Source organism: Mastacembelus armatus, chromosome 2, assembly GCF_900324485.2.
Source record: "Mastacembelus armatus chromosome 2, fMasArm1.2, whole genome shotgun sequence".
Lineage (NCBI taxonomy): Eukaryota > Metazoa > Chordata > Actinopteri > Synbranchiformes > Mastacembelidae > Mastacembelus > Mastacembelus armatus.
In genome coordinates, this window is record NC_046634.1 from 4857379 (window position 1) to 4882698 (window position 25320).

Sequence of the window (25320 nt, forward strand, 5' to 3'; positions counted from 1 at the left end):
CACTCACACATTCAGTGTGAGGTTTAGCTGCTTTAGAGTTGAGGCACCTTCAAAGGGAATGCTATTGACCCAATTACAGTGTTCTGCATTTTATATGCTTCAGGTTAAAGTAATCCAATCAACACTAAGCAACAGTCAGCTGTTTGGAAGAAAACTCACATTTCCACAGTCATGCTTTACAGTGTTGGAACTGTCACTACATGTGAAAAATACATTAGATAAGTGTTTGAATGAATTTTATCTAGGTCTTTGTGGATCCTTCCAATGAGGAACATCCACACTTTGACTGTAACCCCACCTTCATCATCATCATCATCATCTGTTTTTAAATATCTTTTAGAGAGTGAACATCATGTGCACTGCCCCCCCCCACTGCTCTGCTTGGGTTTTGGTGCAGTTTCTAGAGCTGCTGTGTCCTCAGGCTGCACCCAGGACACACACACATGCATTCAATACAGTGCACAAATCATTCCTGAAGTTTTTGAGGTAGTTGGCTGCTGTGAGGCCTTTTTTTCTGCTCTCCTCTTCATCATTAATTAGTCATTTAATTAGTGAACTTCAAAGTGAAAACATCCTCCGCTGGTGGGCAGACTGTGTCTGTGAGTGTGTTGGTGTATGTACATGTATTTACGTGCAATACGGGGACACAAAATAATAAAGTGTCTTGTGAGTTAACACCCTTTTTCTTTCTGGAATTCAGTTTTTTGCATGAATTAAATTGTACATTTTATTTTAAGACTTACCTCAGAAGCATTGCATTCAATGGATTAGTAACAATAACAAAGATCTACATAAATGCTGCCTGTTTTGCTGCCTCACAAATGAAGATCTCAGCAAAAGTGAATAAAAACAACATTCACAATAACAAAGGCAAGGTTGTTGAGCTGATACCAAATGCCATCAAAGATTGCAAAACATATGTGCAGCCATAGACAAATATATCATTGCTGAATACCAAATGTGTTTCTATTGGCCATGGACTGGCCGGTATCACTTTAACCGGCTCTCTCCTGATCTTTCTGTCTTTCTTCTCTTTGTTCTTTCAGCCCGATGAGCTGGAGGGTGTCCACACACACACCTTTAAGCTGAAGCCATTCAAGAAGGCCAAGAGTTGTGATATATGCAAGCAGGCCATCACCAAGGAGGGCCTCATCTGCAAAGGTGAGTGTCTGGGAGGTTGAGTTGTACTTTGAATCTAGCAAACAGAAGGTTAGATTGTGACCAGACTGGTTGGCTGAGAGATCTGTTCATTCAAAAATGTGTGTTTCTGTTTCCTGATTGAAAGTGGCTGGTGTACATTGGACAAATGACAGGGAAAAACAAATACACACATAATCCATTTGAAGCATGTGGAGATGAGTTGGCCAGATGTCCCTTTTGTCCTGCAGCTACCCTATAGATGCTTGGCAGCATGAGAATTCATGACCTGAATATCTAGCTGTAAAAACACTGCAGCTGATTAGTTTGATGCTCATAAAACGATTCCCATTTCAAGAAAATCTAATTAGTTTTCAGAGAAAATCATACTGTGTTTACATCTTAAAGGAATAGTCTACTTTGATAAATATTCTTTGCTTCCTTAAATTCCTTAAAATATAATAATTCAGTACAGTGTCCTGAAATGTTGTTTTCCCACATTAATTGGTTCATGTTTAGTGCATAAAATATCAGAAAGTGGTGCATCATATATATTAGTACACAGTGGGATGTATTTTAATTACCTGCTTTGTTTAATCCAACAGATAAAACCTAAAGATGCTTTGTTTACCGTGATATAAAATCATTCTGGCAGCTCCTGCTGCTGCTGGAAACATCACTTTTCAAGCTAGCAGAGGAAAGACCTCTCAGATGTCAGGTTTTCAGAGCAGGACATGTAATTTACATCACTTTTCATTTCTTGATAGACTGAAGTATAACAGTAGAAATCCTCTATAGGTAAATTTTATATATGTCTGTGTATATGCATGTCTGTGTTTCAGATTTGCATTTGATCTGCTCTTGATCTCTCTCGTTTGAGCCCCTGCCTGCCCCTCTTCTTCCATAATCCTGCCACGTTTTTGATTCCAATTTTAGAAGAACTAAAGTTTTTTTTTTTTTTTGTTCCTCCAAGAAAAGTCCAGGGGAAATTAGCATTGAAGGACTCCTGGGCAGCCTCACTTTTTCTCTGCTTCTATCCCCTCCTCTTCCTTCGTGTCTCTTACACTTTCACTCATTCTCCCTTTCTTCCTTTTGAACTACAAGCTGTGTCTTTAGCAGAAGCTGTGTTGACAAATGCACAGAAGCCTGGCAGTAGGAAAGCGGGCCTGTATAGGGCTTTGGCTGAGGATTTGCTGTTAAAATTAGTATGGCTGCTGCTTCTGCATTAGCCTAGATAAGAGGGAAACGAGGAAAAGAGAGGTGAGGGGGTGGAAGAAGGCAGAATAAAGAGAAAGAAATTGGGGTATAGCGGGATTGGAGATGAAAAACGAGAGAGAGTGTGAAGGGGCACACAGGAGAATTAACATCGCTTTCATCCCTCTTTTTTTAAAATTCATTCTCTATGTTAAATTGCAGGAGAGTGCAATAAGCATCATCTCTCAGCATCCTTGCAGAGTTTTTTTTTTTTTTACTGCTACCAGGAAGTGTTGTTAGGTGCCCCATGAAAAGGCGACCTTGCACGAGGGCCTGTGTTAAGAGATATGATGTGACAATAAGACAGTGTGCTGGGTGCTCTTCCAGAAATGTGTGTGTGCACGTGGACTGTACCGTTACTTACCTGCACATTGTTCTTTTGTTAGTGCACTTAACCCAATGAAGGAAAATTTCAATATTTAGAAGAATATACTTGTTCAACGTTTTATTAGGGTTATGTGTTGGATTGTTTCTTGGACAGACCAGTTGCCAGGCAACCATCAGAGAAACGGACTAATATATACCTAGAAAACATCACATTGTCATTGTTAAACAATGTTTTCTGAATGATTTGCAGTAGTAGACTGGTGATCTGTCCAGGGTGTAGCCCTCTTCTCACCCAGCTGGGAATGACTCCAGGCCCCCAGTGTGTCCTGTCAAATTTTTCATAGAGCTTTGTTTCATATGCAGCAGTTTTATATAATTAAGGGTTGGACTCGTCATTAATTATGAAGTATCAGAAAGTGAAATAATAGTAATCTTCATGAAATTAAAAGTCAGATAAAGATTTTGCCTTGACTTTTATCCAGAGTGTTCATCCATCAGTGTTAAATGAAGACTTGTACAGGTTTGGACAGCTGCATCTCAAGTGGACAGAGAAATATCCAATACATTGGTTTATTAATTAACCAGTGTTTTTTCTTTCCTTTACCTTACTACTACCCACAGTAGGCTTTCACCCATGTATCTACACAGCACCCACCCACCCACCACATCACTTCTTTCTTGTTCACTTATTCTGCTGCTCATAAATCAGAAACACTTTACACACACAGACGACACCTGGGGACCACCTAGGTTGACAGCAGGTGTGGGGCCAAAGGTCATTCATGTCTGAAGTTCAACATAAATTTGCCTGTCTCAGTTTCTAATGATAACATAAATATTAAACTCATCTAATTTAAACTTAAACCTTTTTCATTAAGTATTCAGACAGAGTTTTGTCTTATTTTACCTGCTTTACATGACTTATCTTAAGTTGTCAGCTATATCTGAAGATCTTAACCGTGTCAAAGTTGGGGTGTCTGAATCAAAAGGTGAATTTCTGACATGCAAACAAATGAATGGATGGATGGTTGGATGTTTATTTAATGTGACCACTTGGGGGCAGCACCACAACATGTTTGTGTCAGTGGACTTCTGCTTTTCCAAGCAAACACTGCCATTGAGAAAACAACTAATTGCATGACATTTTCTTCTACAGCTGTACTGTACAATCTCCAGTTCTTCTGGGATTCTTCTGTCTGTTGAAATGAACCATTACAAACCCAATTCTGTCTCTCTTCTTTCAGTGTGCCGCCTGTCCTGTCATAAAAAATGTGAAGTAAAGGTAAGACACTGATCATCTTTTACTGGTTATCACTGTTGAATTATTACTTACTGTAATTACTTATCCAACATATGTCTATCTGTGCACATTAACACAGGTATACACATATAAAGGTTAATGTAGGCAACATATGCAGTAACTATTTATGCAGCCTCACACCCACATCCATGCATGCACGTGTGCAATTTTCTGCTGCATTTTCCCACAGATTAGTGTGACATCATCTGGCAAAGCACTGTGCTGATGTATTTGCCCTGAAAAAGGAATAATAGACAATAGACCTTCATGTGAAGCAGTAATGCTGCTTCTCGCATCAAATCACATATTTCACATTTCCATTTCTTAAGTCACAGTCACCACATTTGATTCCTGTAGTGGGAAAGAGAGGAATTCATAAGGAGAGTAAATAGAAAGGAAGGATGGAATCATTAAATGACAGAGAGAAGAGAGGCAAAGAAAGTAACAAGACTATTCTTAGTGGTTGTAGTTGTGACTAGGGGGAGACATTTTGAAATATTTAGCTTCTCCTTTCCTCTCTTCTCTGCACCCCGATTCTTACCTCCTCTCCCTTTCCCCAAAAACATCCTCAAAGCCAACCCTCTAACCAAATATTACTATAGGAACAAAAGCTGTGTGTTCCCAAAACATCTGCAGAAAAATCTGCCAAATACTTATGAAACCAGGCAAAGACATTTGTGGTGGCAATTGGTGGAATAATCAGTATAACCAGAATCATGAGTCATTCATTCTGGTGGTGACAGACATTGGACAGGAAAGGTTTTGAAGGAGGAGGAGTAAGAGGTGTGTGTGTGTGCCTGACAAGAGAAAATGGTGAGAAGGACTGGTAGTAGATAGTAATGTTGAAAGCAGTTGAGGTTGAATTGTAATTTTGGTTTAAAATTCAAGAGCTGGCACAAATTCTCTAATCCTTATTTGCTAATGCTAATGTTATTCTGCTAATCCCCAAACACTGATGTTGGCTTCATCTACTGAAATGGCGAAGACAGTATGGCAGGAGGATGTTCATTGTATCGGGCTGAAAAAGTGCAGAAAAGCAAAGTCTTTGTGGACAAATGAATGCGGATTTAGTCTGACGGCTTTGTTCAGCTGACTCCACATTGACCTGACAGTAAATGTGTCGTGAAGCGCAGTAAGGTTGTCGCCAGTGGTTTGCAGTTCACCAGACATAAAGATAACTGCAGCACTGAAAAAACTCCACTGATTTCATTTTATGTGTTTATTATTTCAAGCTGCCACAACTTTCCTTTTAATGCTGTAAAGTTTGCTGTTTTACTGGTACTGTCATTACATTTTTATGCTGCATCTCTGTGTTGTTACAGCATTTTAATAAGGCCTATTCTGATTTTAATGTGTGTGTGATGGAGACAGATGTTTTTAACATATGAACTGAGATGATCGAGGAATAATTTATGTCTGCACTATACTATCAGCTAATGAATTTTATGTATATTTGTTGTTCATGTGTGTTGCATAATGAAAAGTGGTTAATGCAAATTCATGATATTATAATTACTTGATGATTTTGATGTTTTTTTGGAAATAGGAAATGTTTTAAATAATTAAGTTTAAATAGATCTAATGCAAGTACAGCCAGGGTCATACCTGATTATTGTTACCATTACACAGACTGTAGTGATTGCGAGAGTGGTGTTTCAAGGCTCATTTTAATATGTGTTATTATCTTTGACTGATTTCATATGTGTGGGGAAAGTGAAACAGCATTTAGACAGTCATATATAGCTGTAAAACGTTGCAAAAACAATATTACACATTTAAATTAATGCATAAAAATGTGAACGAAAGTTGTAAAAGTTGTGGTTGTAATGTGACATGTAATGTTGCATGTTCTGTGTTTTTGGCAAAAAGGAGCACTTACTGACCTCTGTTGGTGACCAAAGAAATTGCAACAACATTGTCAGATTGCTGGCATTTGAAGTGCAAAGATCAAAATATGAGAACAGATCCACCCAATAGCATATCTTCCTCATCCATGTGCCCATGTTTGTGTGTTTTCTTGTGTTGACTTCAAGCTCTCTGTTCTCCTGCCATGAAAACAAACCCTCGTTATTCCTTTGGATTTATCCCTGCATTTCTTGGAGGAGACTCCTGGAATACTGCTGCAGTGGTTTGTGCTGTTCGGGTTGGAATACACAGGCGAGGTTTGGCAGTGAAAGGCTGGGCCAAAGAGGAATGATAGGAAGGGGTTGGACAGGAAGAGTAAGACTACAAGAGGTTTTGATCTCTTCTCATGCAGGGTCTATTTTTCACCTCTGTTTTACTGGTTTTGGAGACAATTCTGGAGAAAAGTGACCTTTCCTGATTTGCTGTGTTGTTTTTGTATTTATTCAAGTGCAGCAAAAGTTCATCCCTTAGCAACAATCTACTTGGAGATGGGTCTGTCTCGAGCATTTTCTTGGTCTTGTAAGACCAAAAGAAACTTTTGTGTTGGCTTGAAGTTATGGTAGAGCTGATAAACATGTGAAACCTGTTTTATTCAATTGTAATAATAACAATAAAGGTCTGCAGGCATGGCTTGGACCAGGTAGGAAATGATCTTTTAATTGCAGATTCTTTCGGGGGTTATGTGCTACTGCCCTGCTATAGCATTCTGTGTTTTCTAACACTGGCCACTGTTTTTTCTTCAGCAAGTATATTTATTTCACTGCAGTCAGTCGAACAAAGTGTTCTTGTAAACAGGCTATTCTACTTCCTGTAGTTGTCGATCTTGCAGATCTTATAGCAGCAGCAGGGGTGAAATAGGACAACTAGGAAGTGAGTCACTGTTTGAGTACTAGAATAAAATAACAGAAGGTATGAGACACATTAGAAACCAAAGGAGCAGGTAGGGAGCAGTACACACACCAGTCACAGGAATCTTCCTCTCATATCAACCAACTTTACCTGATTATTTATCTTAAAACTCACTAGCAACCTGTTAACAGACTATTAAGGTGTTGAAGCAGATCTATCAACTTAAGTACTGAATTACTATTTTTAGAAGGCCTTTCTGTGTGGAGTTTTGCATGTTCTCCCTGTGCTTGTGTGGGTTTTCTCCAGGTACTCTGGTTTCCACAGCCCAAAAACATGTATGCCAGGTTGATTGGTGACTCTAAATTGCCCATAGGAGTGAGTGTGAGTGTGTGACGTTGTATTTCTCTATATGACCGTGTTTTGGACTGGTGATCAGCAGATCCCTGTGAAACTAATTAGGAGTAAACCGGTATAGATAATGGATGGATGAATAGAAGATCCATAGTCCAAGTTTAACACTGCCTGTGTGCACCTGCCAGATCAGAGGTCAATCAAACATGTGCAACCGCTCACCCACTGTGACAGCAGGAGCCTTAAGGAGCATATACATTCCCAAAAAGCTTTATTGAAACAAAGAAAACTATTAAGTTATTATATATGATTTTTCTTTGATAACATTTGATTCCTTGACTCCTTTTTAATAGTGTTGTAGAGGCTTTTTTCCTTTTCTTATCTGCTTTATCTATCCAAAAGTAGAATGTGCATGAAGCAAAACCAAAACCACAGTAAGACATGCAGAGAAGCAGGGATGAGGAGTGTTGAAGAATGTTGGCATGGAAAAGAGACTAACCACCCAAGCATGAAAGTGAAAAAGGTAGAACAAGAGAGAGTGGTAGAGAGTGGTAGAGAGTGGTAGAGCATGAGGGAGGTGGATAAAGAAAATGATGAGACACAGATATGCGCACACATATACCTTTGTGGGTGCCAAGCCCCCTCATTCCTCAGCCGTGCTCCACAGAGGCAAGTCTGTTTCTCAGGCGCAAGTACGTCACATCAAAGAGCCATCACAGCACGTCTCCATAGCAACGCCCTTCAGTGCTATGGATGTGTCGGAGACAGCACTGGCAAACAAATGGTTTGGGCGGCCTAATAACTGGGTGCTAGCAGATGACTGATGGCCCAATTTACCTCAGACCTCATTTGGAGGTCAAGAGCTAAGTTCATCCCAAGTGCCCAGAACCTCGTTGGAGGCAGCCAAAAACTTCCCTCCCAAGTATTTTCGAAAAGGGAGATCTGGGGGTATTAACCAATGATATCAGGTTTTTTCCTCCGGAGTCAGTGTACAAGCGTGTGCGTCTTATGGATAGTGTCTGTCAAAATATTGTTACTGCACTGGCAGATTTTTCACTTGCTTCAACTCAAATAATGCCACAACTCCCTTTAACGGCTCCAACAATGTACATAACATTGTTTTATTACCTTGATAGTTGATGGCTTTTCCTAATTTAATGAAAGTAAGTGACATATTTCAGTTTGCTAAAAACTGATGCATAACTTCGAAATACACTGATTTTTCTTTTGTGATTGTACTTTTTATGCAGCACTGCCCCTTCTAACTTATTCATATGATTTCTGTTATTGGAGTTTTATTGTCTACTTGAGCCCGAATATAAATAGCATCATTGTGTAGAGTAGCACACTGTACATTTCTGGGCTGGTGAATTATGTTCTAGAAAACAAAAGGCATACTCATTTATTCAAGTTATAGACAATATATTACATAAAACATGATTTATGATTTTATAATTTTCTTAAATTTGTTGTTTTGTGGCAAAGGATGGGTTACCACTGCAATACTTTCATACATATTTGGGTTTTTATAATGTCATAAGAAAATGAAATATTTGACATTTGAACATTTTGATAATTTTTTACACACAGTGGTTTCTGTTGGAATCCAAGCAATTCAAGAAAGTCAACATTGCAGTTCATAATTAACAAATAGGATTTTTTTTTTCAGTTTAGAAACAAGAACAAAAAACTTATTCTTTCTCTCTCACACTCTCGTCCAGCATGTGTCAACAGCTACAGAAAGGCTATGAAAAAAAGGAGGGAGGAGAAAGAGAGAGGGGGACTAGTGTGGAGTTAGCAGAGGGAGGGATACAGTTACTGTCTGCCCCCGGACGGCTTTTGCTCTCTCATTTTGGGTACTGGAATTGTAAGGAGCCCCAAGCCACTTTCTTGGCCTTATATAGCGTGTTTCAAAATTTCTTGGCAGTTGACAAGAGGAACCAAAGCCAGCAGTATAAAGACTGCATCCTGGTCCAGTCCAGAGATTGCACAGACATCCACAAACATGCACACATATACACAGAACAGAGTTCAGTAGCTCTCTGGCACACGTTCTGGATTACTGCTGTTGTTTTGAGTGAGAGGGGTGGAGTAGGAGGAGGAAAGTGTCTGTATTTGGTACTGCCTCTCTTGCCCTCTTTCTCTCCTGGAGGGGGGTCTGAAGGCAGGGAGAATGCAGAGGTAGGAACAAGGCAGAGGGGGAGAGAAGAGAGAACGTGAGAAAAAGTGGCAGTGGTGTGCAGGTAAGAGAGGTTTATTCTGCAGTACACTGCATCTCTAGTGTGTGTGGTTTGCATGTTGAGCAATGTTTTTAGAACTCTGGATTCTTTCACGCTTAAATTAGGTCTTCACAAAGCTAAAAATGTCAAACCCGAGTTTTGGGTATCTTAGCTCATTCTGTAGCTACAGCAAAAAGGGGTTTTTGGATAAAAATACTGTGCATGTTTTGGATGTAAGGTGGTCTGCCACACACCCATGGGAAAGTTGATGCCATGGGAACAGAACAGACAGAGTTCATTTAAGTTGCTGTTTGAGGCTCGGGAGCCTTTTATGACCCAACGAGTAGTGATTTGTGGTGGCAGAGGTGGAGAGAGAGGTTGGGAGCAACTGGTCAACACAGCAGGCAAACACGTGTTTTCTCTCTCCGCGTAACCTGCATCTGTTGCAGCATTTCAGGAGGTAAAGTAAACAGTTGGTCAAGTACAGTGTTTTCATGAAATGTCTTTTTTCTTATGTTTTTGCTTTGGATTTGCTTTCTTTTCACTTTTCTCACTTTTTCTTTCTGACACCTCTGAGACGGGATGTAGACTGATAATGGCAATCATTCACCTCTGACCTTGAGCCAATACAAGGATGGGAGTTAAACATCAGTGGTCAAGAGGTTGCAAAGCTTGTGTGTCCTGTCTCCCACTAAATAGCCATAACAATAGAAAGCAATGCAGTTTTTGTTTTTATCACACTAATATAAAATAAGTTTTTTGATACGACACATTCTTACTTAATTTGAAAACATTATATAGCGTTTCTCTTGCCCAAGCAATATAATCTTCAAATTGGTGATAAGTCCCATGGGAACATTCCCTGTCACTTTCTTCACTTTGGCATGAAACATTTCTTAAACCTCCAAAAGAGACCTAAGTCAAATCTCCCTTCCACCTTACAACAAGACATTCTCTGTGCGTGATGCCTTTGGAATGGCTGTTTTCCCTGTAGATCCATCAATCTTGAACTTATTGTCTCTTCCATCTGTCTCTGCCATTCCTTAAAAACATACCTAGTCTCCCTCAAGGCAGTTAATCTTTTCATATATCAGAGAAGTGAAACCTTGGCAACCTTAAGAGAAATGTTGAGAAAACTGCAGAATGTCATCTTGAAAGGCTCACAGTAGATAGATAGATAGATAGATTTTGATTGATACATAGCAATTCCTCTAATGCATTTGTGCAGGTATGAGATGTGTTTTTTATGTCATTCATCACATTTGTTTATCAGATTAAATTGAAGATATTCTAATGTAGGCCTCATGAGACAAGCACACAAATAAATAGTGCAGCTGATAAGCTTTGAAATCTACAAGATCCTCCAGCTGCAACGTTGGCTTCAAAGTTTATGTCAGGAAATGTTATAAAAGCAGTAATGACCAAGGATCCTGGCATTTAACATCCAACTGAGGCCAAGGCTGAATTAGTAGAGACCTGGCCTTCCCACAGACTTATTTCTGTCAACGTGACAGGCTTAAGGAAGATAAAGAGGAAGCTTAGATTAAAATGAAATTCCATTGAAAGCTAACAGAAGTAATGTGTTTTCACATTTACTCTTTTCAGGGCAGACTCAAATGAGAGAAAGCATCCAGCAATAACCCATAAATAAACCATTAGGTGACTACTGTCAGAACACATCATCATTCTCTAACATCAGCTATACCCAGTAATGATGACAACATGCTTGTCTTCAACGTCCATAGAAACCCAGTCTTTGAGATGAGATAAACCTTATTAGTCCCTGAATGCAAATTCAGGCAGTCTTGTAGTGAAATTAAAAAGATGTGAGTAATAAAACAGTAACAGTCCAGTTCATGTTAATTAGTCATCTGTCATTGGCTTAGGATGTTGTAGAGCCTGACGGCAGTGGGGATGATGGATTGCTTGTATTGTTGCGTCCTGCTGCACAGTGACGTGAGTCGTCCATTGCAGCTGCTTCTGTGGTCCCTCAGGATGTGAATGAGATGGTCAGTGTAGTCTAGGATGGCCTCTACCTTTTTCTGTGTGCATCTCTCCATCAAAGTCTTCAGCTAGTCCAGTCTCGTTCCAGTCACTGAACCAGCTTTTTGCACCAGTTTGTCTTCTGCTTTATGCTGCCTCCCCAGCAGACTGCAGCATAAAAACATTAAAAATGTTTTTATTGCAGACAGTTTCCACAAGTGGGAACCAAGAAGCTTTCACATCAGGTGGGATTTCTGTACTATCCCTCAGCTGAAACACAAATTAAATGACCTAACATGTATGATATGCAGTCATGTGCCTCTTGAATAAAACTTTGAGGCAGAGTTTCACATTAGAGGTCTTCAACCTGTGTCCAAAGTGAGCCACAATTGCACATCTGACATTCATAATTTCCTTCCTTTATGGAGTATCTTGTCATCTCTAGCTCACAGTAATTTGGTTTTAACTATACAAATGATGAAGCAGCCAAGCCAGAGCCTGATCACCACTCACTGTGGCTTGACTATGATCAAATAACTGTTTCCTCAGTGATGTATGGTCTTAGGCCTGTTGTATGTCCACTTGATGAAGTTCCCTATGGGCCTCAAACACAACACTCTGACTCTGTTTGGGTCATACTACCTGGTGCAACCAGTTGGTGGGCGGTATGTTTTGCTTTACTAAAACAGTTATTTAGATGTTCTGTGTATATGCCAGCCCTTTTGCATCCTGTTTGGGTGCAATGGCCTCTGAAACAGCAGCTGGACCTCCATTGTCCACCTAAGACTGAAAGAGATGTTTCAGAGTGTTTGCTTCCAAATTTAGAAATCCACCAAGCAGCTTAGATCCCTGACAAAATAAAGGTTTACAAAGTGCATTCTCTGCTTTATGAGTTATTGAATCATGAGCTTGAATAATTGACTCATAGGGATGATTGATAGTATCTTAGTGGTTAAACTTTCCCACGCAGTATTCACTTTTGGCAGCATTCTGTATGAGTCATTTATTTTGCTAATATTTTACTGCTTCTTTAAATTCTACATCACATATTATTTAACCATTGACAGCATCTCTCTACACCACCAGCGTGTCCTTGCCAGCAACACAGCCACCCAGTCAAACATGCAGCTTAACACACTTGACATTATGTCAAAGCACAAAGGGTACATGCTCTCCACCATTCCAGCACTTACTGAATTTATCAGCTCTCCAAGTAAAACAGAAAACTAGCCAATGTATAAACCCCTCTAAAGGGGCTGTTTAAGCTTCAGCCCTTATTTGGACCCCATTTGGAAAGTAAAGAATTTACTTTTTCAGGCAAACTGCCATCAGCGCGGTAGTGGCTCTTGTGCGGGCAGGAGGAGTGCTGGAGGAATTTTTAGTGTGGCTGGACCAAGCAGGCTTATTTATTGGAGCCAGTGAGATGATTTATGCACAATAGCAAACACATATTTTCTCCCATCAGTTAAGTGGATATACTAAGATCATAGTAGTTATTGATAAGGTAGAACTTAAAGGGTCAAAAATCAAAAAAGAACTACACAGTGGAAAAATAAACTTACTTTACTTCTGAAACTTTAGGAAAAAAAACCTAAATGGGTATGCCATGCAAGATATCAAAAATATGTTTAATCCTATCTGCAGAAACATGAGTTTTAATACATTTTGTATGTCACATAGCACAATACTAAAACAGTAAATGCACTGAAAATGTCTTCATTGTTTGACAAAGAATGCAAAGGTTGCTGAGCAAGACATTCTTATTCTTTCTTGGTTATCAGAGGATGCTTGTTCCAACCTGTTTGAAGTGTGTGAGAGTGAAGAGAAAATGCAGTGTGTTAACTCATTATGCAACACTACAACTCAGTAGATTGGGCTCAAGAGTGATGCTTTGATATTCTGCACTCCATTTCCATATAAATCCACTTGAGTGCTTTAGCAGAACTTTGGCTGAAATCATTAAAGCTCTTACCGATCCACACCCTCAGTGTGAGGAGGATGGAGTTCAAGAAAGTGGAGGGCAGCTCTGTCAAACTGTCAAGACATTTGACTTTTGCTGCGGATAATTTAGCAATGTCCCACATCAGCTCACCTCTGTTTGCCCCTTAATAAGGCCCCTTGGCTGACTTGTGATTTAGAAGAGCCCCTCAGTGTCTCGCTTGACTCCTTGTTCTACTTCAGTGGCTTCTCAGACACCCCTCGTGACTCAATAAGATTATAAGCTCCCTGTTTTAAAAACCTAAAACCACTATGACTCGCTCTTTTCTTTGTGATTGTCTGATCACTTAGCTTGGAAATGACTGGTCAGAGAAAAGTTCAACATCTAGTTTATTTTAAGTAGGACAAACTCCAATGAAGCTCATGGCTGTGGTAAATATGCTGAAGAAACAAGAACAGATAAATACAGATAACTGAGAAATGATCAGACAGAACAGAACAGTTCTGGCTTTATTTTTCAACTCACTATTCACCTAAAATAGTATTACTATGTGAGATGGCAGAGAGGGAGGTGGACAAACAGCAATGGGCTCTCGGAGATTCCAACACTTTTATCTGTCTGAGCTGGTAAAAACCACACCAAGTCTGTATTAGTCTAGCTTCTAGCTACACCCACCATATATGGATGAAGTCAGGGTAGTTGTTCACTCGCTTTCTTGCACAGTGATGTGGTGAGGATTTTAAGGTACACCAAGACAGTGTTTGAAGGAATGTAAGATTGTGTGATTATGCAGTCAGTGTCTGTACTTTCTCTGCTGCTCTGGATGCCTACTCATGACTGTCTCACTGAATCTGTGTACTGTAATAGCTGTTTGTTCAATATTTATATACACAAATATGTGCTTTAAGGAACACTTTGTTACTCATATAGACAATAGTGTGTTTGTTCTGGCTGTAAATATACAATAGAAACTCAGTTGTCCCTGTACCTTGTTGACCTTTAGATCAGGACTGGAGGGAGTCATCATCAGGACATGTATAGGTGTTTGCTACAGTACAGTGCCCAGAACAGCACCTCTTGTCAGCTGTAAATAAAGGCAGATGCTCTTCCTACAATGCCACAGGGCCACTGGGACTGCCAACACTGATATATAAATGTCAGCACTGACCCTAGGTAGTGTAGGCACAGTAAAGAGCAAGCATGAGCTGACTTGCCTCTTGTTCCCAGGAACAGCGACTTCATCTTCTGTTGGCCTTGAGTAGTTGGGTATTAGCTGCCTTGCTAAAGGGCATTTCAACTGTAGGAGGTGAGGAAGACAGACATATTATAGGTGTTCATTTCATAGATACAAACATGACAATATAACTGTGATTTTATTCATCATAATCATGAGACTAAATGAATATTAGCAAACAAAACTCTCCCAACATCTTTTTATGTGTCACAGATAGAAGCAATGAAATCATAAGAGACAAAAATATACTATATAAATGAGGAGGACAAAATAACAGAAACACCTATCAGCTCCACAAACAGCTGCCTCCAAACTGACCATACAATTGAATCGACACCTCTATATTAATCAGTTTCAGCATAAACTGAATAGTGTAACCTTTATGAAGGCAGGATTTATTGCTAGACTGTTATATAAAAGTACATTTGGTTTGGCTACACTAGTCACTACATGGTAACATATTAGCAGGCCTGTATTACAACACAGAAACTAGTGTAAACATTATGCTACATGTAGGATGTTTTCAGTACCCTCTTGGTCAGCTTCTGAATGTTTTTATTGGAGCACATAATCGTATCAACGCTGACTGCTGGACTGATGCCGTCAGATTGCATATCAATATTCACTGGGTGGGATCTGTTCTGCTGCGATGTTATCCAGCTACTGAACTCTGATACGCTTGATGATAGCATTACAAAGTCAATGAGTCTTTTGTTTTGTCTGAGCAAACTAATTACAGCAGCTTCCTTCCTTGCCTGTGTCTGTTGTCTGCTGATAGCGCACACGCTCATCCCATCACTTGTAAACATTCATCAGCATACAACATGTTGGGATACTGGGCACTGCACGCACTCATTTAACTTCTGTGAACTTCCACATGCATGTTTATGTGTACACACTGAAGTAAATACAATGGAAGATGGAAGACATTCAACTTGCCAGAGTGCCTGTTTGTGCATCGTAATCAGTTATTTGTAGTGCAGAAGGAAATGTACACTATTAGGAGCCACACTTGACTGTCATAAACACTGTGAGCAAACTGTTTTGAGAACCAAAGCGGCCTGTGAGCCCTAATGGCTATTTAAAGATGCTACATGTAGCACTGCAACATCAGGAAATCAATACCATTCTAATTTTAAGGTGATTGTATAATTAGGGGACAAGTGATACTGTTGCTGGGAGGGCTGGCAACTGGTACTGGCCCTGGACTTGATTTTGTTGGGAAACATGTTGTTTTGCTGTTAAAAGAACAGGCTGTCAGCATAGGCCAGGAACAGGATGTCGTTTCACCAGACAAATAGAGCTAAAGCTGTTGGTTTCTTTCACTGTTTCAGTATGAGATGTGTTGTGAAAAATTTGAGAATTTTTTTTTTCAGTCAGTTTTTTCAGAACACCTACAGACTTTATACAAATATTATGCCAATATTAAGATAAGCTGTTATTGTGCCATGCCTCTGCCAAGTCACAGCAAGAATTCCTGACTCTATGGTCAGCTAGGCTGACATATGGACCATGTGGCAAGACAAAAATATCACATAGTTGATCCTGGTGTCTGTGCTGTTTGGTCTGACATGTTGAAGGTAAGAACAGCACCAGAGTCCTAATGCCCTCTGCTGTAAAAAGTATACTGATGAAGACAGAAAACAGTAAATTATATTTCTTGCTTTTCTTGACCTGACTTGGTTTGTGTTGTGTTTTGCCTGAATTTTCTCATAGGGACATAACAAAAATAAAATATAGTCACTTTGCCTGGAATGGGCCTGACATTTCACATGCAAAGAAACTGGCCTTTTTTAAAAGATGTTTTATTTTTGTACTGTTAGCAGCAATTTTGGGGAATATTCATCGTGGTCAGGAGGACACATTCAGAGATGTCTGTCCCTCTTTGTTTCTAGAAAAATACATGCACTTTTAAAACACAGCACTTAAGGGCTTCAGGGATGAAAAAAATGCTACTAGTTCATGTTTGCTTTAATTTTTTATTTTTTTTTGTTCTACATCTCTCTGATAGCTCTCCTACCTGTGTTTCTTCTTTTACAGGTCATCACATCATGTCAAACAACTACCAACTATGAGCTGGTGAGTGTTCCTTGTGCATGTGCATGTCAGTGCAGAAATGAGCTGATCAAGGAAATGGTTCAAGATCTCAATGACCTCTGAAATCCTCTTTATAATGTTCTGAGCCTTCCTAGAATTATGAGAGAAAACCATACACGGGAAACTGTGAGGTTCAAAATGAAAATCCTGTCTGTACAGCTCAAATTTCCAACTATAGATGATGTGATGATGATGTGTTAAGGCAGAGCAGTTTCTTTGAGGTTTTAAAAGGTAAAAGTGTGATGGGCCTGAGTGGAAGTCCAGATTTAATTGTATGTAGAAAATCATCTCTGCTGCCTTCTCAAACTATTCCAGTGCCTTTAAGCAACTAGTGTGTTCAGATGTAGAAAACTAAATATGGCTTACATGGTGTAAATTAGCACATATCTGAAATAAATATACTGTTAGTTTATAGTATACAGCCACCATGATAATTGTCATAAGACAGGAACCTAAATCACTGATTTTCTCTGAGAATTTCAAAATGCGTAAGAGGATATAAGCTGTAGTCAGAGTGATAATTTTCCATTCTTCAAGTGATTTATGCACTGCGACACTGCAGCTTGACTCATTTTCACTTTAATGAGCTTGAAATGGGACCAAATTCATCCTTTTCATAAAGGGTGCATGCTCAGGGAATTGTGGACTGTGATAAGAAAACCAGCAAAATTAGCAATTTGTTCATTCTTCTGATTTCTAGTCACTTTTCTGTAAAGTCAAGTAAAAGTGGTGTTGTCCATCTTGTTTTAAGATTAACCACCAATATGATATGACTAAATTAGGCACATTCCAAGCTACAGAAACTGCTTTTCCAATTATTTACTTTGGATGCTAGCTTTTTAAATGACTGCTGCAGGTTGTTAAACAGTCCCTGGTTTTGTTTATAGAGCTGACATTGGCCTAAGACACCGTACTTAACTCAGTTAAGAGATTTTCCTTAACACATGGATCACTGTCACTGTTTGTGTGTGGATCACATACTTTTTGTGAGATTTATAAAACACAATGTTATATTAATAAAGCTTTTTTTCCCCCAAAAGCACAGTCAATCAGTCAGAAGAGATTCAAATGCATGAATAAAAAGTTAAATTTCAGTAAAAACCTGCTGTATGCTGCTTTCTTCTTCATGAGAGGCACAAACATGCAGCACCACCTCTTGACCAAAGACTTTTTCTGTAGTTTTTCCTCCGTAATTAAATGTACAGTAGCCTCAGGTTTAACTCAAGTTTTAGGTTTTCCTCAGTTTTGCAGTGCTGAGACAGTTCAGGATCATCTTCCTCCATGTACAGTATGATAGTGAAAGTGTGTATAGGTCAAAGAGACAGAAAGCAAGATATTTTCCTCAAGATTAATGTAATGAGTCTGGTGAATCACCATTGGCTACACAGGCAAAGAGAGAAAGGTCTACCAAAGAAATAGTCTCTGCATCTTCTTATTCCTTCTCATCCTTTCACTAAACATATTGTTTCTTCCTTGGTGTGAAAGAAACAATGACTAAAACACTCTGTCTGGCTTCTCTCTCCAGCCTCCCACTCCTCAGCTGCCATTAAAGCATGTAGATACACCGGTAAGTATCACATCTATTTTATGAGTGTTTATTCCAAGGAGACATGCTTTAAAAGCTGTTCATTCATAAATGCTCTTGTTGTTATTGCAACGGTGTGCTGGAATAACAATCTTGTCTACACTTTCTGGCCAAATGTATGTGGACACATACATGGTCTGGTCATTTGTCATAGTTTGCACCAGACCCCTTAGTCCCAGTTAGGGCAAATCATAATGCCCCAGCATACAGTAATAAAACAGTGTTTTAGCAGTGTGGGGTGGTCTTTCAACATGAAAATGCACCCATTCAAAAATTGTGTATTGTACTATTACTGAATGTAAACTTGTACCCCATCCTTGCTATAATGGATATAGTCTAGAGTCTGCCACCAGATTAATTATGAGCTTCTTCAGTATTTAACTCATTTAATGTGTAAAAGGTTGATCAAATAAATTAATAATTGAAGCTGTTGAGCTCTGACCCCAAACATAACTCCCACCTGTTCCTGCAAACTGCAGAAGGTGGCAGCATCATGCAACACATAAGTGTTGAAGAGGCTTTTATTTTTTATGTACTCCTCACGCATTATATTTCACATCACTAAACACACATCTTTCACATCTTTAAATTGAACAGTGCCGTCTTCAAATTGTATTTTTCAATGTAAAATTCACACACATAACAGTCTATAATCAGAAGGTTACACTTTAAAATTATTTTATTCCAATTTCATAATCTTAGGACAGACCAACGGAATGTAATTAGCAATTCAAATGATATTTTTCTTCATGCCTTATTTGAATTAATAATTGGTATTAATTTACAATTGAATGATAATTAAATAAAAATTCTAATTATTGCAGTAGCACACTCCAGACTCCATACAATAAGATAGATATAAAATAAATAAATATATTGTAAGGTATGTATCGTGTGTGTGTGTGTGTGTGTATATATATATATATATATATATATATATATATATATATATATATATATATATATATATATATATGTATGATATATAACTTACAAGATGCAAAGCTGCCATAACATGTGTTGCTGCCAGCTCACTGCGAATGTGTGTCTGTGCCAGAAATCGCTGCCCAGACCTGGCCTGGAACTAAACATACATGTTTAGCTTGCTAAATCCATGCAGGGTGTGGGTACAAGCAGTGGCTTCCCGAGAATGTGAGATTACAGAAAAATAAGAGAGGATGGAAAGACTACCAAAAAGAAAACAGTTTATTCAAGCCACCAATCACAAGGGTGAATTTTGCTAGCTTGTTTAAATGTTGTTATGAACTGTTTTTAGATTATAAGCTAATTCCATGTCTTTGTTTTTGTTTTCATGAAACTAGCATCAGCATTTTTCTCTCATTTGTCTTTTGTCTTTTGTGAGTCACATTACTGAGTCAATGTGTGTGTCAGATGTCGCCTGAATGTTTGGAACGGTGGTGACTCTGCATAGACACCAGCTTGTATGAATCTGAGCTCATTCTATATGTTGTTCTATATGCTGTTCACCCAGAGGAAGAGAGGGAGGCCTACATGAGTGTGGGTAGAGCTGACAAAATGAGAAGAACCAGAGTGGGTCCCGGGGACAGGATGTGTTTACATTATTGCAGGAGTTAATTAAAGATTTACATACAACAGCAAGGGGCTACTAAATTGTATTAATCCAGGTCTTATTTCTTACTGTAATTATAGAAAACTGCTACAAACAATTTGACAGTAACATATTGGTGTCAATACTGTGGTAATACAATAGACAGGGCCCCTTTACCAGACATTTCACATAAAAGGTGCGTTCTCATATTTCTTGATATATCATCAAAAGTTTTGCTTACCAAAACTTGTTGTGGTTGTTACCTCATATCAAAGCATTCTTTGTGTTTTCCCATCCTATCATGTTGCTTTTATTTCAAGATGAATAGAAATCTTGTGTGGTGCTGATATGTTAAATCCATATATTTATTTTGGCTGAATTTAAAAGGAAATAATTTTTCAATTCCTAATGTGTTTATCTTGACATCTTCTGCTTCCTGCTTTGATACAGACTGTGCACAAAGAATACAAAAGAAAAAATTTCATCCAATCCAGTTTCATCCAATTTCAAACTTTAATGGAAATGACCATTTTACTGTTTTGGCACCAGGAAAGTATAAAGATAGCACAGAAAAAACATTGTTCTCATTACATATTTTATGATTTGCTGGCCTACAGCATAAGTCACTAGATTCTGAAGGATAATTAAGGTTAAACACATGCAGCAATATACAACTATGCTATATTTTTACACAGGAACCACTGCACACATAAAGACATAGCTTGGGAAAATAGGCAGTTGAGACAAAAAAAACGCAGATGGGGGAGACAGAAATAATGAAAGATAATGAGACCGAGGGAGGAGTAGTTCCAGAGAACACAGAGTGGGTGGGAAGGAGAGGACGAGAGAAAGCAAGACAAAGCAGGGAGAAGACAGCTAAGACAGAGAGAAAAGACTAAAGCTGCATCATGATATATTACATAATCGCTAATGAAGTTTAGCACAGATGTTGTGGAGTTTAGCTTCTTTTCTATCGTGAGGATTGAATGGGAACTGCTCATGTAGCATGTCACGATGACTCAGGTGATGCTTTGAAAATGATAAAATTGGACATAAAATCCTAAATTGTGACTGGAATTTCACAGTTCTTAGCTATAGAGCCAAAACATGCCTCTGGGCAGCTCCATTCCAAGGCATTTTACCCACCTGCGTTCATTGTGGAGGTGGAGCACTGGGTACCTGTTCAGCAAGGTAGGCCACTCCAGCGTACTATAAAACAAAATGCATTGATGTGTTTTTACAGTTTATAGAAAACACTAGCAAACAGATAAATACGCTGCATATACTTTGGCTGGAAAGCATGTTTTACTTTATGAATTCTTTCACAGTGAAAACCAGCATTTCACTGTGAGAACCAACTTTCTCATTTGAATGGTCCATACATAGTACACTCCACTTTACATGCGACATTGACTTTCATGAGGTGTTCACACTGTTGTGTTGCTACAAGACAACAGACAACACACTATGCAAACAGACTGTTTCATTTTGCACACACCAGTACCCATGGTCCACCTAGCATCTGGATCCTGTCAAATCACCCAGAATTACACTTCCCATTTTGGCTCTTGGGGGTGGGACTATTTTATCTCTGAAGCTCTTCAGTAGTAATATGGAGAGATTTGTGTGTTTAACCATGCTTCATGATTAGAGACCCTTCTTACCAGCATTTCTGTTTAACCACTTGACCACTAAAGCTCGCTCTTTAGGACGCTGCAGGGAAAAGTAACGATTGTCAAAGACGACATCTGTGAAGATCATTTCAGCTGTCTTTGTGTCTTTTTAGCTTCACCTTTTCCATGGCAGCCAACTCAATCCCTGTGCTGGGGTCTCTATTATGCAGAGATTCTTAGACAGAGCAATGTATTACATCACTTTCCCTGTTTAGTCCTGCAACAGTGAAACATCCACTCTTTCCTCAGTAAATAACTAGAAGCAGAACAGGATAAAGGGTCCTGAGAAGACCTAAGTCAAGAACCCTTTGTTTTTGTGCTTTTTAATCTATTTTTCTCCTTTTATTATTTCTCTTCATCTTCCTCTTTTCTGTTTCTTTTTCTGCTGCTCATCGTTTTATTCTCCTTTTCCATATTCTTTGTCTTCAGTTCTTTTTGTCCTTTTATTTCTTTTTCATTACTTTCTTTAAATCTGACTCTTTTTTGCACTTTTTTTCTTTGACTATTTTGCTTTATTCTTGTTCTTATCCTTCTCCCTCCTCTTCTTTTCCAGCTTTTCCTGCTTCTTATTCTTCTGTGATGTGACTTTTCCCTAATAGGTTGTGTCAGATTGTAATTTAATATAATCATCATCATTACCAGATGGAGTACGCTTATGAATTTTCTCTCTCCCCACCCTCTGCTTTTATGTGTGTGCGTGTGTGTGTGTGCATGCATGTGCGTGTTGTCGTTTTGTATGTGCTCATGTGAACTTTCCAGGGATCTACAAGGTCCTGCAAGAGTGTGGAGATAAGGCGAAAGCAGTCACGGTAATACTCAGCACTTTCATATGAACACGTTATATAGACGCACGTGGTTCATCGGAAAACAAGTGATAGATATGTAACAAAATCAATAAAAATTAAGTGATTCAAAATTTTCCCACCAGCATAAACTGCAGTGACAGCAAAACATATCTGAAAGTCCTCTTTATTAATTTTTAAAGCTTCTTATGACTCCACAATATATGGACAGAAAAGCAAAATAAACATAACATTTGGGGTTAACAAGTTTCTGTTGGTATGAAAACTCCACTTTTCATGAGAAGGAATTCCCTTAAATCCATTGTTATTCATAACTCTATTCTATTCTGTGATGAATATCAAATTACAGTTGTTTGTGCTGGATTTTTTTTTTTTTTTTTACTTGGATTGTAAATGCTCATTTCACACTTGTCTGTTATTCCTCAGACATGGCTGTTTTCATGCAGAGCTACACTGTATGCTCACTTGCCAATACACCTGATCGCTGCTTGGCCAGTATTATAGATTGAATAATATCAGCAAAGGTCATGTCAACAGCCTGAAAAGGATTGTAGATCTTTTGCTTTCCAAGAAATGTAAGAGTGAGCTGTGGGAGTTTACATTGGATAAATGATTGAACTCCATAGTTAGTCCCTGAGAGATGTTGGATAGTTTTACATGTGTACTGACAGCAGCTGTATAACAGATTAACAGTCCCCGTAAAGATGATAATCACAGAAAATGTTCTTTGGAGTGAACACAGCTGATGATCATATTGTCTTATGCTGAACATTAATGGAGTGACTGTGCCGTGTTTAGAATGTAAAAAGGCCTCACTCTGCAGATGTTAAAATGTCCTTTACACTAAATTTAGGTTTCGACAGCTGTTCTGATCCTAGTGAGAAGAAGACATCTAGAGGGCCACATCTGGTTCAATATAGAAAGTTTGTTTTCTGTTTGGCTGTATAACACAAAGCTTCAGGAAATAAGGACCTATGTTGTTGAAGGTGGTAGACATTTACAAAACTCCATTTCACCATGAAACCCCCTCCTGTAAGATACAAAAACACCCAATGAAAACCTTCTGCTCCCTCTGCCCTGCCAGGAGTCAGAGTGTGGTTCAGGCCATGGAGGAGAGCTATGAGGTGGACCTGGTCTACATCACAGAGAGGATCATCTCTGTCTCTTTCCCAGCCAGCGCTGAGGAACGCAGCTACACTACCAACCTCAGGGAGGTGGCAACGATGCTGCAGTCCAAACATGGTGAACACTATCTGGTGAGATACTCTCCATCAAATCCAGGAGATTCGACCCATATCACGTTTTGGATTTCCTGTTTACACAACTTTGTTCTCTTCTCAGAAAATTGGACAAATTGTGTTCTCTGTTTTTAAAATTTTATCAGAAATGTGTTCATTTTGATGGAAGGTTCTGAATTGTTGGTTGCTGTTGTGAGCAGAAGTGACTCTGTAGCGACTACAGTGATAAAATGATTTTTATGGGGCTTTGAGGAAAAGGAGCTATAAAAAGGAATTTTGTATTCTATAAAATGTACGTGTCCATAAGGGCTTTGATATATTAGGTTTGTTCTCTTTTTTGATTTCAGATACTCAACCTGAGTGAGCGAAGGAATGACTTATCCAAGTTAAACCACAAGGTAATAACACCTCATTTCAGTCTTTATGTAACCTGGGTCATCTGTTGATATATAACCTCATGTTTGAGAGAAATGACACCACAAAGATGAAAAATGAAACCTCCTTTTCGTTGGGATAATCCTCCCCAGGTTTTGGAGTTTGGCTGGCCAGATCACCATGCACCGGCGCTGGACAAAATCTGCAGCATGTGCAAGGCCATTGACACGTGGCTCAATGGAGACCCACGCAATGTGGTTGTACTGCACAACAAGGTAAAAAAGCAGTGAGCAATATGCAGCTGTTCAGAACGTGAAAGAAAAAAGCATCTGTTATTTTCCAAGAATCATTGTCCAACATATTCCTACTATAATAGCCCCTTGCTGATTTCATTAAGACAACATCAATTCTTGTAGTTATTCAATTTTTAAGGTTATACAGTCCATTCTGGTTTGTTTAAACATACATTACATTACATGTGTGTGGAGATGTTGTCCAGATGAAGCAGAAATGAAAACATTATTCCAGCTTCCCTGTTCTATTATTGAATAGACCAGTCCAGACGGTCATTTTAAACAAGCAAAGTGAAGCAGCACTATTTCATATTATTTATGCTTACAGCTTTTGAGTTTTCAAATGTAATCCATGTATTCATTTGTTCCTCTCTCTCTCAATATTTATGACACAAGTATTTGATCTCTATAAAATAATTCATGTGTCAAATAAACTTTTTAATCATTCACATTCAAACTTTCAATCATGTTACTGACAAAATTTTTTTTTGTTTCTCTTGTTTTGTGTCACAGGGGAACCGAGGTCGAACAGGGGTGGTGGTGGCTGCGTACATGCACTACAGCAACATATCTGCAAGGTAACAAACATGTTATGAAAGCATAGGCAACAAACATAACAATTAGATTGTTTCTAACTCAGTTAAATCTAAACTAAGAGATGTGTCAGATTTTTGGCTGTCACGTACATTTTTTCACTGTTGAACAAATGGAATTTCGGTACATTAAATCTCCTCTTTAGACGGTTTTGTAAGGACAGGAGTGCCAATCCATCACAGTTAGGCCTCAAGGTCTGGAACTTGAGCAGCCTTGAAAATTAAACACTGATGTGATTATTATGGCAAAACACTCCATCCTGGCTGGGTTATTTTTCTGACTCTGTGAGAAAAAGTGCTCCAAAAATGTCATCATTTTTAATGCATCCAGATGTTAATAAGTGGAACACAGCCAGGAGGATTCAAAGCTACTTTGTAAATGATGAAGTGATGAATAGTGAAGGGGATATTTCTAAATAAAATTTGCAGTGTCTGTTGTTTTCCAAACTAGAATCTAGTTTGTAAGTTAAGGAAAAAAACTAATTGCCTGCCTGATCTGTGTCATGCAGTGCTGACCAGGCATTGGACAGGTTTGCCATGAGGCGCTTCTATGAGGACAAAGCAGTTCCTGTGGGTCAGCCATCACAGAGAAGGT

General features: G+C 38.8%; 1 protein-coding gene across 14 annotated transcripts in view; it reads left to right on the plus strand.

Annotated features, from left to right (window-relative positions):
* Positions 1 to 1039: 1039 nt before the first annotated feature.
* The window catches only part of tns1a (tensin 1a), a 52940-nt gene continuing 28659 nt past the window's right edge, over positions 1040 to 25320 (plus strand). For 8 of the 14 annotated variants that reach the window (XM_026302106.1, XM_026302110.1, XM_026302109.1 and 5 more), the window contains exons 1-9: positions 8469 to 9366; positions 16539 to 16577; positions 18121 to 18162; positions 22183 to 22232; positions 23311 to 23482; positions 23812 to 23862; positions 23992 to 24114; positions 24646 to 24710; positions 25235 to 25318. In XM_026302106.1, coding sequence (XP_026157891.1) covers positions 23333 to 23482; positions 23812 to 23862; positions 23992 to 24114; positions 24646 to 24710; positions 25235 to 25318 — 473 coding nt within the window. In that variant the 5' untranslated portion in view covers positions 8469 to 9366; positions 16539 to 16577; positions 18121 to 18162; positions 22183 to 22232; positions 23311 to 23332. Of the gene's footprint in view, positions 1162 to 3962; positions 4001 to 8468; positions 9367 to 9580; positions 9803 to 16538; positions 16578 to 18120; positions 18163 to 22182; positions 22233 to 23310; positions 23483 to 23811; positions 23863 to 23991; positions 24115 to 24645; positions 24711 to 25234; positions 25319 to 25320 lie in introns of those variants that run through there. The other 6 variants (XM_026302115.1, XM_026302118.1, XM_026302119.1 and 3 more) reach the window with 4 other exon arrangements.